Source organism: Canis lupus, chromosome 15, assembly GCF_011100685.1.
Source record: "Canis lupus familiaris isolate Mischka breed German Shepherd chromosome 15, alternate assembly UU_Cfam_GSD_1.0, whole genome shotgun sequence".
Lineage (NCBI taxonomy): Eukaryota > Metazoa > Chordata > Mammalia > Carnivora > Canidae > Canis > Canis lupus.
Window position 1 is genome coordinate 802,724 of NC_049236.1, and position 18,616 is coordinate 821,339.

Consider the following 18,616-nt stretch of genomic DNA (forward strand, 5'->3'; position numbering starts at 1 on the left):
AGCAATGCCAGAACGTGAATATTCTTGGAGTTGGCTTACCGACAGCAAATTACTCTTTTTTATATTTATGGCTAGTTGGTACATGTTCATATAACTTAATTCCTACTATTTTGGAGTGAAAATATCAAAGAAATCATTTGAGCAAACCAGTTAAGTATAGACAACTAACTTTCTCACTTTTCATACCGATGAAGGGAAACAGAAGCATGATCATTTTAGGGTAAAACATGCTTTAAATGAGGAGTTCAAAGAGCCAGTATGTGAAGAAGGAAAGTATACACTGTATGTGTGTGTGTGTTTTTTGGGGGGGGTATCTGTTGGCAAAAGAGAGAAAGAGAGAGAGAGAGAGAGAGAGAGAGAGAGAACATTTAGCAGGAGATCTTAAATTCCCAGTCTTACTCATTGCTTTCCTGTTACTACCAGAAAATTCTTCTTCAGTTACTATTTAACAACCACACACCCTCCTGTCAGGTCTCCAGGGCAATAAAACCACCTTGACCAAAGGAGGAGTCACTGGGTTTTCTAACCGGTAGGCTCACGTGGGGGTGCTATGTAGACAAAGAATCCAACCTTATCCCATTCAATAGATGACATATATTTAGAGTTTCCTGAGTCTGGGTCCAGTGTACTTCCTGCCTGTGACTTTCTGGAAAGCCCAGAAAGTCATTAGTCTAGTTCTCTCTTGCTTACAACAGAATTGCAACACAGAATTCCCCAAGTCCTGTAAAGCCTTTTAATTCCAATCTTGGTTTAGTCAAAAAGGCAGTCTGAATCCAATTTGCCTGTCCTAGAGCTGCAAGTGTCTAAGTTCCCTAGAAAAAATTCTTTAATGGAAAATTATTAAGAACCCTAACTCTGGAATTAGTTTCAGTCCTGAATCTATCTTAAAGAAGTTACTTAGTCTTCCTGCTTTTCATTTTCCTCATGTTAAAATGGGGATAATAATGATAACTGCTGGATGGAGTAAAGGGTAAGAAAAGGAAGAAAAGGCATGCAAGCACTTAGCATGATGCCTAGTGCACAATAAGCACTCAGTAACATTACCCATTACTGTGGATGCTACCAAGCTTAATTTTAAGGGCCTTCTGCTTCCATCTGAAAACAAGAATTCTCCTGAAGCCTGGAAACCCTTGATAACCAGTCTAGCTTCTTATCTAACTATCAGATGGCAGTATTTATTTATTTATTTATTTATTTATTTATTTATTTATTTGATGGCAGCTTTTAATAATCAGTTAGTAATCAGCAGCCCGTATGGCCACTTAACATGCCCAAACAGAAATATACAGAGAAGCAACCCCTTTTATACCAATGTACAAAGTTTTTAGCCTGTTTTGAAGATGAGAAAAACCAGAACAATAGTTCTTCTTGCCTACATTTTCTAGTCAAGTCACTTTGCCAGAGTAGAAATGCAAACTATTTTTCATGATAGGCAACTAGTAAAGAAACTACCGGTCAACCAGTCAAGTGACCAACATAAAGTGTATTTTTTCCCTACCATATAAAATGCTTCTTGGCAGAAAATTATTACAGAAGTGTTTGGACTCACTCAGGCTAGTAGGAACCATGTAGTAATGCAAAGTAAAGAATATTAAGTGTCCTTTCCTGATCCATCAACAGACTTATTAAGCTAATCATCCTCTCTGAGTCTCAGCTGACTCATCTGCAAATTAAAGGCTTAAGACCAGATGATGTGTATGTAATGGCTCTTCAATTCATAATTCCTTAAGAATTAAAATGAAACAAATTGGAACCAGCATTATCTTAATTTTATATGCTTAAAACCTAGCTTTTAATATTTTCAAATATTATCTTCATAAAATAAAAATTTAACATGAACCAAATCCATATACTGGTCCCAATGACAGAATCATTCCTTTTGTGGAAATAATTAAAGCCTATGAGCCTTAAATATTCTCATCCAGGGCAGCCCGGGTGGCTCAGCGGTTTAGCGCCGCCTTCACCCCAGGGCATGATCCTGGAGACCTGGGATCAAGTCCCATGTCAGGCTTCCTGCACGGAGCCTGCTTCTCCCTCTGCCTGTGTCTCTGCCTCTCTCTCTCTCTCTTTCATGAATAAATAAAATTAAAAAAAAAAATTCTCATCCAGTGAATGTGGATGGAACAGGCTATCCAACCTGTAAATATGTCAGTCATTAAATGAAGTCCAATGGTTCTGACTCTCTACTCATCAAACATCCTTCAGATTTTGATTTGTCTTTCTCAGCTCTCTATAGGTAAATGTATTGTTCATTTTAACATGTTCAAGTGCTGTTTATAATTACTACAAAATAATAACTGATATTCTGATTTTACCCAATAGTTTCAAAAGTTTGGTTTAATGTGAGTTTATCCCCAAGACACAGATCTATTCTAAGGGGATTAATGCATCAAGTTTCAGAGCCTGCAAGCCTAACAACAGACGCCCTGGGAGGGCCTCCGGGAGACAGCTTGCCAGTCCTCAGGAAATTAGCTTTACATGAGAAGTGTATGCTTTCTTTGAATTTTTCAGCAGAGGGAAGCAAATGACACAGCAGCTAAGAGGTCAAACTCTAGAGTAGATCAACTCAGGTTCCACCACGATGTGTCATTCTGGGAAAATGGTTTAACCTAAGGCCTCAGTTTTCCTTATCTGTAAAGTGGCAACAATAATATCCTGCCTCGTTGTGTTGCTTAATATACACAAGGTATTTAGTACAGTCCTGGAACAAAGCAAATATTTAAAAATGTTACAGAAAAACATGAAGCTAGATTTTTAAACCTATAAAATTAATTATTGGTGATTCCAGTTTGTTTCACAAACATTGGGGAGGTAATAATCTCGAATTCAGCTATCACAACCTTACCTGGAACACTGTTGAACAGCAGAAATTATGCCACCAAATGCGATCAGCAGCCACAAATGATATCACAAATATGTATGAACAATAGAGCTCACCTACTTACTCATAAAAAAGGCTTTCACAATTCTTTTTCTATGTATTTACTATCTATAAGCATTCTTTAAAGTTTGGTATCTGGTCTCAAGCTACAGTTGCTTAAATGTGTATGTTATAAGATTAAGAAGATGCAGCACACATGGATAAGCAGCTAGGCACTAGACACTAAACCAACAACAGCAGTGAAGACCAAAAATTTACACATACCCAAGAACTAAAAAGTAGAGCAATTTATAGCCACCAGTAGGTCAAAGGACCTTCTGCACAGAAAAAAGGTTCTGAAATTATCATTACACAGCACCCTGAAGGAAAAAAAAAATCTATCTAAAACATCTTTTCTTCTCTGCTTACTTAAAGATGCAAATGAAATAGTGTGTGCGATACTGTTTTGGGAAATGTAAAGTTCAAAATATAAATATGTTCTTTTTTCTCATGAGGCCCACATCTATCTTGTCTCTTGCCATATGTGCCCTGACACCAGGGCCTGGCATGTTATAAATACTCAATTAATAATGGTCAGATAAACGAGTAAGAGCAACTTACCCTTCTCTCAATAATTCAAAGTCATTATTATGGAACAAAATTAGTGAACTCTGCAAGAATTCAGTGAAACCCTTGAGGCTATGTGGTGTAGAGAACCATCTGCCCTTTCACAAAGTGGCTCTTCTCCCAGATGTCCCACATAATTTATATATATTTAATAGTTTTTTACCTCTCTCCTGGGTATAGGGAGATGATTCTTCAAATAATGAGAAAGGACGCATTAAATAAAATTAACAAATGAACTGGGGTGCTACTTCTCATACTCTCCAACTCATTGTTTTGTAAGTGCATTAATCATTTTAAGCTTATAAACAAAGATTTTATAATCTTTGTGACCACAGTGCTCAGCCTCTTCCCAAGCCTCCTACGCTGTTGTTCCCTGCCCAACGAAGGGAACGAACTTCTTGGGGGATTTAAAATTAACCTCTTTTTGAACATTTGGTGTTATGTTCCCCTTTGGTCTTCTGAATGGATGTGATGGCTCCCTTCTCTTCCAAATGTATCTGAATCTCCTTTTAGGTATCTATTTTCCTTCTTTATTGTGACTTGCCTCAGTTTTCAGACTCTATATTTGAATCTCTTCTCAAATATATTTTTGACTTCCTTTGCTATTACTCTGCCTTTTTTCCCCTAAATATATACTTGAAGCCATTTTTAAATGCATATTATCAGTCATTTCAAGTTGCTTTACATATGTGCACAAAGGCCTCCCTCTGTGGATCTCAGAATAATTCCTAGATAGGTACATATGGGGGAATTTATTTATTTATTTATTTATTTATTTATTTACTCATGAGAGACACAGAGAGAGGCAGAGAGAGATACAGAGACAGGAGAAGCAGGCTCCATGCAAGGAGCCTGATACGGACTTGATCCCAGGACTCTGGGATCACACCCTGAGCCAAAGGCAGATGCACTGAGCCACCCAGGCATCCTGGGAAGTCTTAATTTGTACAGGAGTGAACCTGAAAAATTGAGGTATAAAAGCTGAGGTGTGGTTGGCAGGAACTCCCTTGATTTCTCCAGCGGGCAGATCTTGTGTAAATAGCAAAAGCCAAATTTAAAACAATTCCATTTTTTCCTTTTTTTTTTTTTTAATTATTTATTTATTTATTTATGATAGGCACACAGTGAGAGAGAGAGAGGCAGAGACACAGGCAGAGGGAGAAGCAGGCTCCATGCACCGGGAGCCCGATGTGGGATTCGATCCCGGGTCTCCAGGATCGCGCCCTGGGCCAAAGGCAGGCGCCAAACCGCTGTGCCACCCAGGGATCCCCCTAAAACAATTCCAAATCTATGGTCTTTTCCCCACCCAAACTATTTTGTACATCTAAGCCAGGCACTATGAATAGAAAATATGGCCCAGATCCTGCCCCTCCCTATCTTGCCTCCCCGGGGGGCACACATTGGCAACCAATCAGTATTTCTTTCTGCTGAGCCTAAATGAAGCCTTAAGAACCCTTTATAACAAAGTGGATCAGCTGATGGGCTTAGTTCTGATCCTGATTGCCATTTTATGACCATTCAGGCCATGGTGATGATCTTGCTTAATAACATAGATTAATGTTGATATAAAGATGGTGCTCACATTCAAAGCTGGCCGGAGGAAATGGACCTAGTCAGAGCAAGTGTTTACAGCACCTACCTGGGCATTACTGTCATTTGAACTATCCCCTGAGCTCTGAGACTGCCGGAGGCTCTGATTTATAGGATTCAGCTCTTCACTAAGCCTCATGACTTCCTCATGCTTCAAGGTCAACTGCTGTCCTTCACCCTTCATATCTTGGTTCTGTTGTGAGTCCTCCTTCTGCCTCTCTCTTGGCAAAGTGCCCTCTTTTACTGACTCCTCTGCAATTTCCTTCTGCTTACTTTCTCCTTGTTCAGGACTTGGTACAAATATAACAACAGAAAACTGTCAAAATGCTTGTTATAGTAGCAGAATATGGAGAAAAAAAATATCAACCAGTACTGCAAGCAAATTTTTCAACTTGAAATCTTTAGCAGAACAGTTATCTTACTCTTATAAACTTTAAAAACAAATGAGTCATATTTTTTTTACTCACACTCAGGGAGATGACCCATCAGAGATTTTCATCTATACCAAATCAACCAGTTTACTTTTATTTTTCCAAATCAGCCAGCTTAAGTGAGCTTTTCACTTTTTCAATATTAAGTATGGCACTGGGTAGACACAGCTTATAAAGATTTTTTTAAATCACTCAATAAGCATCAGGCACTTTAGCAGGCATTGGGGCTACAACAGGACATAATCCCTGCCCTAAAGGGTTTACAATTTAGTGAGAAATAAGGATAATAAGTGAGTAGATTACACCAGTACTAAGTAATCTGAGGCCTGATGTAGGGACAAACCAGGCAAACATAAAGGTACAGACATGTGCATACTTGCATATATATATGTTGGGGGAAGGTGCTGGTATAGGTGGGAAAAGAGAAAAATAAGTGTTCCGAGACGACTTAATAAATAAAATAGGTAAAAGCCTAGCAGCAAAAGAGAGAATGTCCTTAGAAAGATCATTTAGATGCCATTGGTGGGAAACCAGAGATTATTAGTGATCTATGTGATAAACAGTGATTGACTCGAACAGGATGGTGGGGATGGAAACAAGCAGTGGATTCTAGAAATATTCAGAAGACAATATTGATAAAGTTTGTCATGAATTGGATGTGGCAGCAGAGGAGGAAAATGAATAATGGATGACACCTAGATATTTCTGACTGGGGCAAGTAATCAAATGGATGGTAGACCAAGACGAAGGAATGTGGATTTAGATTGGAGAGATGCCTTTGGTGAACACAGAGATACAGAAGATTGTGAGCAGAAGCCTCAGGATCAGATAACACAAGCCAAGGAAAAGGGAGAAAGTGAGAGGAGGACCACCATTCTAGATAGACGCCTAAAGACTTGCAAGGAACAAGCAGAGGAATGAGAGCCTGGAGAGGAGGCTGAGAAGCCAGAGAGGGAAGAGGAAAACCAAGAGACTGTGAGCTGAAGAAGCCAAGGGGAGGGAATGTACCTTCAATGGTCAGACAGTGTGGATGACAAGTAGAGTGAAGACAAACATGCTGAGTTTATTTTTATTCCCTTCATTTTAAATTTGTTTCAGCTACCTTGGAGCCTAGCATAGCATGCTTCACAAATTATAGTTGGTGCTCAAATTCTTCAAGAAGGCAATTTGGCAATACAGATCAAGAGCCATAAAAATGTTCAGACCCTTTGACTGAATAATTGAATACCAATGAATTTACTGCAATAGAATAATTCATAAGAAGGAAAGAGCTGAATGTATAATAATGCTCATAAGCATGCTATTTAAAATAGTGATTAAATGGAGACACAGAAATGGCTAAGAGAATTAAAGATAAATCAACTTGAAAGTGGTATAAAGACTGTTCATCAACATGAAAAATACTGATTAAAATAAAATGGTAGAACAATAAACTATATATATGTATATAATGTGTATAAACATACATGCTGCCTTGGGAAATGTATATATAGAAAAAACTGGAAAGGACAGGGGAAAAATTATGTCTAGGGAGGTTTTTTTTCCCTTTTAAAATTCCATTGGCATTATACAAAAAAAAAGAATTAAAATTTGAACTCAGCAGGTTGTGTTTTTGTTTTTATTTTTGTTTTTATTTTTTTATTTTTTTATTTTATTTTTATTTTTTTAAATTTTTATTTATTTATGATAGTCACAGAGAGAGAGAGAGAGAGGCAGAGACCCAGGCAGAGGGAGAAGCAGGCTCCATGCACCGGGAGCCCGACGTGGGATTCGATCCCGGGTCTCCAGGATCGCGCCCTGGGCCAAAGGCAGGCACTAAACTGCTGCGCCACCCAGGGATCCCTTATTTTTGTTTTTAGAGAGAACTCAGCAGGTTGTGTTTTTGTTTTTATTTTTGTTTTTAGAGAGAGAGAGAGTGCAAGAAGAAAGGGAGGAGAGGGACAGAGGGAGGGAGAGAGAGAGAGAGAGAGAGAGAGAGAGAGAGAATCTTAAGTAGGCTCCACACCTAGCACAGAGACCAATGTGGGGCTTGATCCCATGACCCTGAGATCATGACTTGAGTCAGATGCCTACCTGACTGAGCCACCCAGGCACCCCAACTCAGCAGGTTTTTAAAGATAATATACTCAAATTATCCAAAGCAATATGAAAGACTAAAATGCTTTAAAAATAAATTTCTGATAAAATACAATGATTTTTTTCCCCATCCTTCATAAACTCTGTTCCTTTTCCTACTCCCAGTGGAAGCCAGATTTAATTGAAGACTGGGAAAATGTAAACATATATCTCATAATTTTTAGAATAGAAAAGCCGACTTCTTCTGGGAAGATGGAGTAAACTTACTTTCCTGTTTCTTCCACCAAGTACAACTAAAAGCCCGGCATTATAGATAAAACAAACATAAGAAGACTCTGAAAGGTAGAGAGAAGGCAGACCCAATTAGGGTACTCAGGACCCGAGGAGTGGCATGACTGTGAGCTTCCTGGGTTTTCTTTTCACCTCAGGTATCCTAGACTTGCATCTGAAGAAGCTGGCAACCCAGACAACACCAATAAGAACAGAGGACCAAGAAATGGACAGCAAAACAAGTAAGAAAACTTTCAGGCAATAACTGCTTTACTCCAGCCAAACACCACAGAAAAAACTGGTCCCACCCTCACCCGTGTCAGCCAAGGTCAGGTTAGGAGTCTATACTTCCTCCTCTGCCAGGCTATAATGAAGCATCCCACCTACCCCATTAGGGTGGTGTGACAAGCCAACAGGGAGCAAGGACTTTTATCTCTGCCAGGCTGACATGAGGAGTCTGGACTTTCACCCCCACCTGGCAGTGAGGAGACACCTTTCTTCCTTTCCATTGGGGTGGTGTCAGAGGAGGTCTAGTGGAGAGTAAGGACTTTCACTAACAGGACCACCCTTACCCACTTACATGTGGTATCATAGAGACCCAGTGGATAACAGTAACCAGGCACTCTTCCCCCTCACAGCCAGAGCAGGATAAGCAGAGGCCTCCCACCCTCACCAGCAGTAATGAGGAGCCCTTCTTTCCTTAGGTGTCCATGGAGGTTGAATGGGGAACCTTGACTTGTACCCCACCTGGGGTAGTAATGAAACAGCACCCTCCTACTCCCCCTGCCAGAGTGGTATCAGAATAAGCCAGTTAAACTGAAGGCTTAAGTAAGACCTAGAGTCTCATAAAACCCAAAATATTCAGATTTTAATCTAAAATTACTTATCATACCAAACTCCCGGAAAATGAGAAGAGATAAAAATAGATGATAAAACCAACAAGTCAGAATTATCTGACAAAGATTTTTAATCAGCCATTATAAAAACGCTTTGATGAGCACTTATGAACACAGTTGAAACACATGAAAAAATGCAAAGTCTCAGAAAAGAATTAGAACGTCTTGGCAGGGAAATAGAAGATATAAGGGAAGAGCCAAATGGAAATTTTGGAACTGAAAAGTACAATAATTAAAATAAAAACTCAAATGCAAAATGAACTTAAGTTGTAAAAAACAAAACCAAACAAAACACAGGAGACAGTCTTCAAGATTTAAAGCTAAGCAGAGTTCCGAGACTTAACACCAAAAGTATGATTTATAAACTGAAAGACTGATGCGTCATCAAAATGAAAAACTTCACACTGAGAAAATCCCGAAAAGAGGGTAAATAACAAGCTACAGACTGGGAAAAATATTTGCAAATCACATAGCTGATGAAGGACTAATATTAGAATTCATAAAGAACTCTCAAAACAGTGAAAAAATAAACCCATTAGAAAATAGGCAAAGACACAAAAGGAGACTTCACTAAAGAGGATAGACTGCTACAAATAAGCACATAAAAACATACTCAATATTATTAGACTTCAGGAAAATGCAGATTAAAACTATAATGAGATACTACTATACATCCATGAAAATGGCTAAAATTTACAAGTGACAAAACCAAATGCTAGTGAAGATGCAGAGAAACTGGATCACTCCTATATTGCTAGTGGGAATGTTATAGTAACTGGGGGAAAACAGCATAGCAGTGTCTTAAAAAACAGCAAAAACCCCTAAGCATATGGTTACTACGTGACCCAGAAACTGCACTCCTGGGGATTTATCCCAGAGAAATGAACAATTACGTTCATATAAAAACTTGAATATTTATAGCAGCTTTATTCAAAACAGCCCAAACTAGAAATAAACTGGATGTCTTTCAATGGATGAACAGTTAAACTGTGGAACAGCCATACTGTGGAATACTACATAAGTCAAAGGGTCCAATTATTTTTTAAAGATTATATTTATTTATTCATGAGAGACACAGAGAGAAGGAAGAGACATAGGCAGAGGGAGAAGTAGGCTTGGACGGTGGGGAGGGAGCCTGATTCAAGACTTGATCCCTGGACCCTGGGATCACGACCTGAGACGAAGGCAGACGCTCAACCACTGAGCCACCCAGATGCCCCAAAGATCCAATTATTGATACAGAAATTAGGTGAATCTCCAGAGAATTGAGTGAAAAAAGGCCAGCCCCAAAAGGCTATACATTGTATGGTTATATTAATATAACATTCTTGAAATGAAAAACTTAGAGAAATGGAGAATAGACTGGTTAGAATTAGATGAGGGCCTAGAGTTAAGAAGTAGGCGAAGTAGGAGAAATGTTGGGAGGGGGCTCTCTTATAGAGAGCAATACAAGGGATCCCTGTGGTGATAGAAATGTTCTGTACCTTGACTGTATCAAAGTCAATACCAAGGTTATCATATTATACTATAATTTTACAAGATGCTACCAATGGGGGAAACTGATAAAGGGTACATGGGACCTCTCTGTTATTTCTTACAACTGTATGCATATGAGTCTACAAGTACCTAAAACTAAAAATCTTTCTTTAAAGAAAGGGCAAATATGAATTGGTCATTTAGGTGTAATATCTATGAAGGTGATTGATTTGTTACATTTAGAAGGGTAAATGACTTTATAAAGAGTAAACTTAGCCAGACCTAAATGTAATTTCCTTCTATAATTGCATGGGGGCCATGCTGACATGGCAAAGGGAAGTAGCCTTCATTATGCTTCCATAGTTTAAGGATAAAGTTTAAATGGTCTTCCTCTCAGGTGGGTCTATGAGATGTGCTTGTAAAGCCATATTTAGAGCAAGGCAGTCAGTAAGTCTTCTTTGACTTGGAGGGAATGATGAGTAAGTGCTCTCTAGGGTAAAATCCTGGGGCTGATGCCATTTTACATCTTCATTAATGGTCTGGATAAATGAACAGCATTCACATGAATTCATTAATTAAGAAGAATTAGCAATATCTCGGAATATGGGAATTTAAAGTGTTCTTGATACATGAGGACAATTATCCATTAAATAAATGCCCTCCAAAAGGAAGTCTTTGTCCTTTCAAAAGATATAAAATGTGTGATGCAGAAACAAAAGGCAAACTGAACAGATTTTAAAAAGTAGTACATACTACTAGGTATTACTTTATTTTCTTTCATGTAGTAGTAGTTAGTAGTAATAATGATAATGATAATAATAATGTAAAAGTTGTGTAAGCAAAAGTAAACCACCAGCCAGAAAAGACATATTGCTGAGAACATGTCCTGCATTGTGCACACCTGTACTTTAGGGCTGGGAAAACTCACGGTGACTCTCAAATTTCTCCTTTAACACAGTCCTTTTTTTTTTTTCCTCCAGTAACTTTTCTTTTGTGTATTTTTTTAAAGTTTTTACTTTAATTCCAGTTAGTTAACATACAGTATAATGTTAGTTTCAAGTGTACAATATAGTAATTTAACACTTCCATACAACACCTGGTGCTCATCATAATGAGTGCACTCCTTCACCCCCATCAGCTATTTCCTTCATCCCCCTCCCATCCCTCTGGTTCTTAATCTTTATTTGAAAGGATCTGTTACTGACTGAAACTCACCCCTTCTGTTATTTATTTCATTTTATAAGTTTGCAGTTGTCACTAGGCTTCAACAGGTAGGTGCCTAAGAATAATCCCTACCCTGTTCCTTTTCTAGTAGCTTAGATACATAGTCTTGAACACATACAGAGATTTAAGAAAGACTATAACACAGTAGAAGCTGTGAGTTCTAGTCCTGGATATTCTACCTACCACTTAGGTAACCTTCGGCAAGGCACAATCTCTCAGAGTCTTAGTGTCGTCATTTATAAAATGGGATTTGTTGGATCTTATGAAGTAAAATGTGAAGGCATTTTGAAAACATACAAGTATAAGATATGATCAAAATGAATCCAAGCCTAGTAGAACAGAATAGGGATGGGTAGTACTAGAACTCTGCTTCCAGAGAGGAAGGAAAAGATTAGTTCACTCATTCATCAAATATTTATTGAATATCAATTATAGGTCAAGCACTGTTCTTTTTTATTTTTCTTCTCGTCAAGATTTATTTATTTATTTGGGAGAGAGAGAGAGAAAGAAAGGGAGAGCGAGCCTGTGAGCCAGGTGGAGGGACAGAGGGAGAGAATCTCAAATAGACTCCCCACTGAGCACGGAGCCCCATGTGGGGCTCAATCTTAGGACCCCAAGATCATGCCCTGAGCTGAAATCAAGATTCAGATACCCAACTGACTGAGTCACGCAGGTGCCCCACCAAACACTGTTCTATGTGCTAAAAAGTTAGTGGTGACTGAGACAGCCAGGACTGTGCTCTCATAGAGCATGCGCCCAGAGGAGGAATACAAGGACACACAACAAACAAGTAAACCTGATACTTAGATTATGATAAGTCTACATGGCAGAGCAGGAGCTAGGATTTTTCCCTAACATGATGCTTACTGATTACTACTCTGAGAAGGTGCAAAGGAGTTAGCCACACGAAAATCTGGCAGACGAGCATTCTGGGCAGGAACAGCTTTTCAGTGCAAAATTACTGAAGTAGGAAAGTGCTTTAAGGGCTAGAGGCTCTGAAAGGCTGCATGATAAACAAGGCAGAGAGTGGTACAGTGAGGAAATTGGAGAGATGGACAAAGGCCAAGTCACGGAAGGCCTTATAGGTCATGGTAAGGGTTTAGACTTTATTTTGAGTGCAGTGGGAAACCATTGAGAGGTTTTTAACAGAGGAGTAATCTCATTCAACTTGCATCATTAAAAGACCACTTTGGCTGCTCTATGGAGAATGGGTTGGTAAAGAGGTATAAATGCAGGGAGGTCAGTTAAGAAGATATTGTGATTAAAAAAAGAAGAAGAAGACGATATTGTGATAGTCCAAGTGAGTGATACCAGTGTCATAGAGTAGGGTGGTAGCAGTGGAGATATAATAGAAACAAACAGATGAAATATTCTATATTTTCATGGTGGAACTGACAGGATTTGTTGATGGTTTAGATGTGGGGAGGAAGCAACAGTGACTTCTTAGGTTTTGGTTTGATCAACTGTGAATGGAGGGGCTATTCACCGAATGGATTGGACTGGAGAAGAAATCGCGTAGAGGAAGATGGAAAATGTGTCAGTAGTTTATGAAATGGATATAAATTCACTGTCAAGTTGAAGTGGAAACAAAAATCAACTTGAACATTTAACAAATAATTCTTGATAAAGGTAGTAAGAATGCAAGGAGATGGTGAATGAGAGTGTGTTAGAAGGACAGTTCATTAAGGCTTTAAAGTCAAAGGAAGCTACCAGCTGCTCTGGCCCAAGCATCCTAACAAAGCAAATCCAGGCTGAGATCAGCTTAGGGTTACCATCGGAAATCCAACTTTGGGTTGTAATGTAAGTACACAGGGGGAGTAGGAGGAGAACTCCATTCATTCCAATATTTTAAAGTACCTACTATGTGTCAGGCATTGTTCTAGACACTGAAGATAGTCCAGAAGAAAGCAGATGGAACTTCATTCTTACCCCGTCCCTCTCCCATGTTATATATATACAAAGACTGAGTCCTGAGCCATTTTTAATACCATAAAGCTCACTTTCATAGCAACTACTTACAACCCAAGTGTGCCAGCACCTTCTTGCCCCTAGGATATTTATGACTCTCCAAAGTAGGTAAAGTGGTAATCTAATTCAGAGTTAAGAGACTCGGAACCTCCTTCAGTCCTGCTGACCACTTGCTAAGTATGTGACTGTGACCAAAATAGGCATTTCAGTTCTTCTGGTCTCAGAGACCTGTTCTGTGAAAGGAGAAGGCTTAGCTACATAGCTGTGGTTTTCAAATATTTTAGCTGTGGCCCCTTTCTTGAAGTAAAATTTTATACAGAAGACCACATATAAAACAGGTAAGGTGAGTCTTCTCTGGCTGAAATGTGAGTGGAGGGCTCCTAGTCCCACTCACCAGTCTTTCCTCATCTCCAAAGGTAGTTTCTGAGCCCCCGCTTAGAGTTCCTAAAGTCTTGGAAGGCTGCAGTGTGAAAACCACTAGAAGATCTGCAGGTCCCTCCTGTTCTAAAGATTTGTTACTCTTTAAGGAAAGCATTATAAACAAGAGAAAAACAAGACACAGTCCATTACCTTAAAGGAGCTAAAATCTAGTAGAAGACATGTACTACAAGAATCAATCAATTTGGCTCATGGAGCACCTTCTATGTGCATGGAACCATGTTAGGTGTGCTGTAACACCTTCTACTTTTTTTCAGTGGAAGATTTTAGCTCCTGGCTTTCTGGCATCCTCTTCACCCCAAATCCTGCCATCATCCTGGAAGATTCCAAGGACCATACAGATCACCTACCAATGCCTTGGCATCTCACTTCCTCAGTCTCCTTATCTCCAATTACCTCCTCATCTCTCCCTCTTTGCCAACTACTTGCATAATCACACTGTGGGTTGTATCATAAGCAAACACTTTACTTCCAAAATAACTAAAATTAGATATCCAGATTTCAGCTTTTCCTTTTTACGTAATTTTTACGTAAATACCTTCAATTCCTTATCTCTTTTTCTATCAGCTCCCTTTACTTGCTTCTTTAGCCAATGTAGAGCTTAGTGTTGATTATTATATTATTATTATTATTATTATTATTATTATTATTATTATTATTATTATTTAAGTAGTCTCCACACCCAGCCTGGAGGGTGGGTGCAGAGCTTAATCTCATGACCCTGAGATCAAGATCGGAGCTGAGATCAAGAGCTGGATGCTTAACCAACTAAGCCACCCAGATGCCCCAAGCTTAGTGTTCATGATTTTAATCACTGCCTAAATGAAATGTTCGACTTTCCCCCCGCATTGTCCTTCCAGTGCACTCATGTGGCAAAACCTTAGCCCTGGAGGAATCCAATCGTCTTCTTCTGCCTATACTAAATGTTGTCCCACACATCACATATTCTCAAAGACAAATGCCATATACAGTCATGGTATCTAGCCTTAACCGGGCCCTCAACACTGCCTGACCTCCCTAGTAAGCTTTCCTTTCCAATTACCACAGTTATTTCAAACTTCTTTCACTCTGACATTTCCATTACTCTCTCTCTTTCAGCATATGACTTTCCTTCCCATTTCACAGAGGACACAAACTATCAAACAAGTCCTTTGATTTCCTCTCCAGTTAAAAACCCACTTGGATCTCTTTCCATTCTCCCTTTCTTCCTTCCCCTACACCAGGCCAGGTAGCCCATCTCCTAAGGCTAGGCTCCCTCTGGTAGTCAGAATCCTAAACCTGCCCATTTGTCTTTTTCAGCATTTGAACATACATTTCCTTTTACCTCAGCTCCATATTCCCTTCTCTCCTTCACAACTAAACTCTTTGGAAAGCATCCACACTCGCCATTTTCACTTCCTCAAATTCCACTCACTCCCAGTTCACTCCCGTTTATCATCCCATGAGATGTGATCTAGGAAGCCATTTGTTTTTTGCCCTTCGTTGGAACAACTCTTACTAAAGTCTTCAACCACATTCTTAATCCTAAATACAGTAGTTACCTTTTGTTCTTTATTTTCTTGGCAGTCCATGACATTATTTGCTATTTCTTTCTTCTTGAAATACTCTCTAACCTGACTTCTGGCACATTCTCCTGACTTTGTTCTACTTCTCTGACTGTTTTGTCTCAGTTACCTTTGGGGTAATTCTTTTTTGTCTCTTATGGGGAGGCTTTCCTTACATTTCTGCCTTTGGGTACCTTCATCAAGCAACTTACGGGACTATCTTATCCATCACAGGACTTCTGTTACTGTCTACTTATTGATGATTTTCAAATTTACCTCCAGTCCAGGCTTCACTCTTGGCATGGCTGTTGCAAAGACACTTCAAAGTCAATGTATCAAAAGCTGTACTCTTTTCCCTCCTCCCTCAAAACTGTGTTAACAGATGACACCATCAAACCAGAAACTTGGAGGTCTTCCTTAACCACCACCCACACCCACGTCCCTGATGACCATACTTTCTTCCTCACTTCCTATACTCATTAGTCCCTAAGTCCTGTTGATTTTACCTCTTCTCAATTCCATCCACTTTTCTCTATCCTCACATCACTATCTTCTCTCACCCAGATTATAGCAATAGCCTCCAAACTTCATTCCTGTGCTAACATCTCTTTTCCACATAGCAGGCAGAGTGAACAGGCCAAATCTGCTTTGGTCCCTTCCATGTTAACAAACCCTGCAGTCGTTTCCTACTGTCCAAACTTCCCCATGCAATTACTCACTTTCCTTCATAATTAGGTCCCTGCCTACTTCCTCACTCTTATCGTCTCCTTCCCCATTTCCTCTCTCCATGCTCTGTGCTGTAGCAGTGCCGAGGTTACTGAGTTACTCAGACAAATCAGGCCTTCTCTCACACATGTCATAATCCCCCTAAAAATTATTCCCTCACCATTTGCTTGGTCCTGGGTTACCTATGCTTCAGGACTCAGTCTGTTACTTCCTTTAAGAATGAGCCAGGTCACTTCTTTTGTGCTCCCATAGTTTCTAGTACTGCTTTAATTTTCTATCTCCCCTCTGCAGGCTATATGGAGCATGAGGGTAAGAGCTATGTCTTATTTTGTATACTCAGTTTCTCCCTACAGTACCTGGCACATGGTAGATATGGAATTTTATTGTCTAATGTGATGGTGTACTGGAGCTGAGATAAATGGGGACTGTGAAGGGGGGCACAGGAGATAAATGAGAAAACAATCTGAGAAGAGGAGATAGGGCAGATATGTAGCTTCTCACAATCCCAGTGATAGGAAGTAATTTGGACCAAGTAATGGAAACAGGTGGTAGCAAGGGCTCTTGATAAAGAAGTCCAGTATCTTTTTTTTTTTTTAAGATTTTATTTATTCACTCATGAGAGACACAGAAAGAGAGAGACTGAAACACAGGCAGAGGGAGAAGCAGGCTCCATGCAGGGAGCCCGATGTGGGACTCAATCCCGGGTCTCCAGGATCACGCCCTGGACTGAAGGCAGCACTAAACCGCTGAGCTACTGGACTTCTGGGCTGCCCCAGAAGTCCAGTACATTTATCATGGCAAGGTTCCCCACCTCCAAATGAATTAAGGCCACAGCCTTGCTCCCTGTGGCAAGTATCCCATTTCAGCTAGGTGGATTTTTGTCAGCTTTGATAATGTCTATATCTTCTCTGAAGAGTGTTCAGATTGGCCACTTCAACTCCCACCTACTCAATCTAGGCCACTATCTCTTCATCTATGGCTCATATCTGAATTAATTGGTCTTCATCGATTTACCTCTTATAGAGGTACTGGAACAATCTCCCTCAAAAACCTGGTAATACACCATTACAGTGCTCAAGAACTAGACTTCCTTTTTTTTCCTATAGCAAACTTAAATGCTGTGACCAAGCTTCTTGGCTTTTTTGTTCTTGTGACCACTATCATGCCTGTCCCCCACCATGCCTCCAATATGCTTTTTCCCCTTCTGCAATTAGGTTTCATGATTGTGAATCTTGGACTCAGAGTACACTCTAAAGTTAAAAGCAACTTTCAGGAAGGCATGAAATTCAGTGGTCCAAAACTAGCAAAAAAACCCCAAAAAACAAAACCCCTCCTTCTATGTTAAAACATTACAAAGATATAAATTTGGCTATACCTAGACCATATTTTCCTAGTTTACTGATGATGTATCCTTTAGTATATAGTATATGTCAAAATTGCCATCTATAACAGTAGATGACCTAGTTCTAGGCTTTTGCCCAGAAAAAGTTTGATTGCATCTATTAGTTTTTGCGCCGAAGCAGAGTAATGCATTTGCCCAAAGTCTCAAAAGCTTCAGTGAAAGATATTTTTGGTGAAAAAGTAGAAATATAAGAGTTAGAGGACAAGATTAATGAGAAAGATGGAAGGAAGGAAGGAAGGAAGGAAGGAAGGAAGGAAGGAAGGAAGGAAGGAAGGAAGGAAGGAAGGGAGGGAGGGAGGGAGGGAGGAAGGAAGGAGAAAGAAAAGAAAGAAAAGAAAAGAAAAGAAAAGAAAAGACAGAAAGGTAATCAAAAGAATTATCGGATACAGTGTTAAATAAAAACAGCAAAAAAATCTCTTAGCAGAGTATAGTCTAAGTTAGGACATTAACGTATTTCCCTGGTGAAACTATGGGTTATAATCATTCCTTTTATTTTTCCATGCCTTCCAAATTTCCCACCAAAAGCATAAATTTATTTTTAAAAGCAAGAAAAGGTTTAAAAATGTAATAATATATCAAAAGACAAACTCCTTGGGGGAATGCTCACTTGTAATTAATTTTTCTGCTCACATCATTTGGAAATGAATGTCAAATTCTTACAATGATCAAGTCAAATAAAGTATACCCCCCAAATAATTAATGTGATATGGGACTTTCTCAATTTACCAGAGTTCCTCTCTCTCCTCCTTTGGGCTTTGAGTCTCTAATTCCAAAATTGGTAGTTTAGACACAGGATCTTTACAGATACTTTCACTTGCAATTAAATTAGCAGCTAAAGTAAAATGATTAACTTGTTCAAATTCTTGTGAAAGCTTCATGACCTGTAAAAGTTAAGTGAGAAAATACTCTATTTTGTATGTTTTAATATAGAATTATGAGAAAGTACATTGAGTCCATTGAATGCTTAAATGATTATTGACATATAATATAAATTGATATCCTATTTGAAGTCTTCTTCTAATTTAACTTAACATTTTGCAGTTGTTATGCAAATCCATTTTTACCTTAGGCATAAGGATATGTAAATC

The 18,616-nt window shown here is 39.1% G+C and overlaps 1 protein-coding gene across 5 annotated transcripts in view; it reads right to left on the reverse strand.

Moving 5' to 3' along the window:
* The window catches only part of CCDC30 (coiled-coil domain containing 30), a 67,801-nt gene that overhangs the window by 43,563 nt on the left and 5,622 nt on the right, over positions 1–18,616 (reverse strand). For all 5 annotated transcript variants that reach the window (XM_038557665.1, XM_038557664.1, XM_038557669.1 and 2 more), the window contains 2 exons: positions 18,255–18,409; positions 5,127–5,367 (listed from right to left, as the gene is read on the reverse strand). In XM_038557665.1, coding sequence (XP_038413593.1) covers positions 5,127–5,367; positions 18,255–18,409 — 396 coding nt within the window. The remainder of the gene's footprint in view (positions 1–5,126; positions 5,368–18,254; positions 18,410–18,616) is intronic.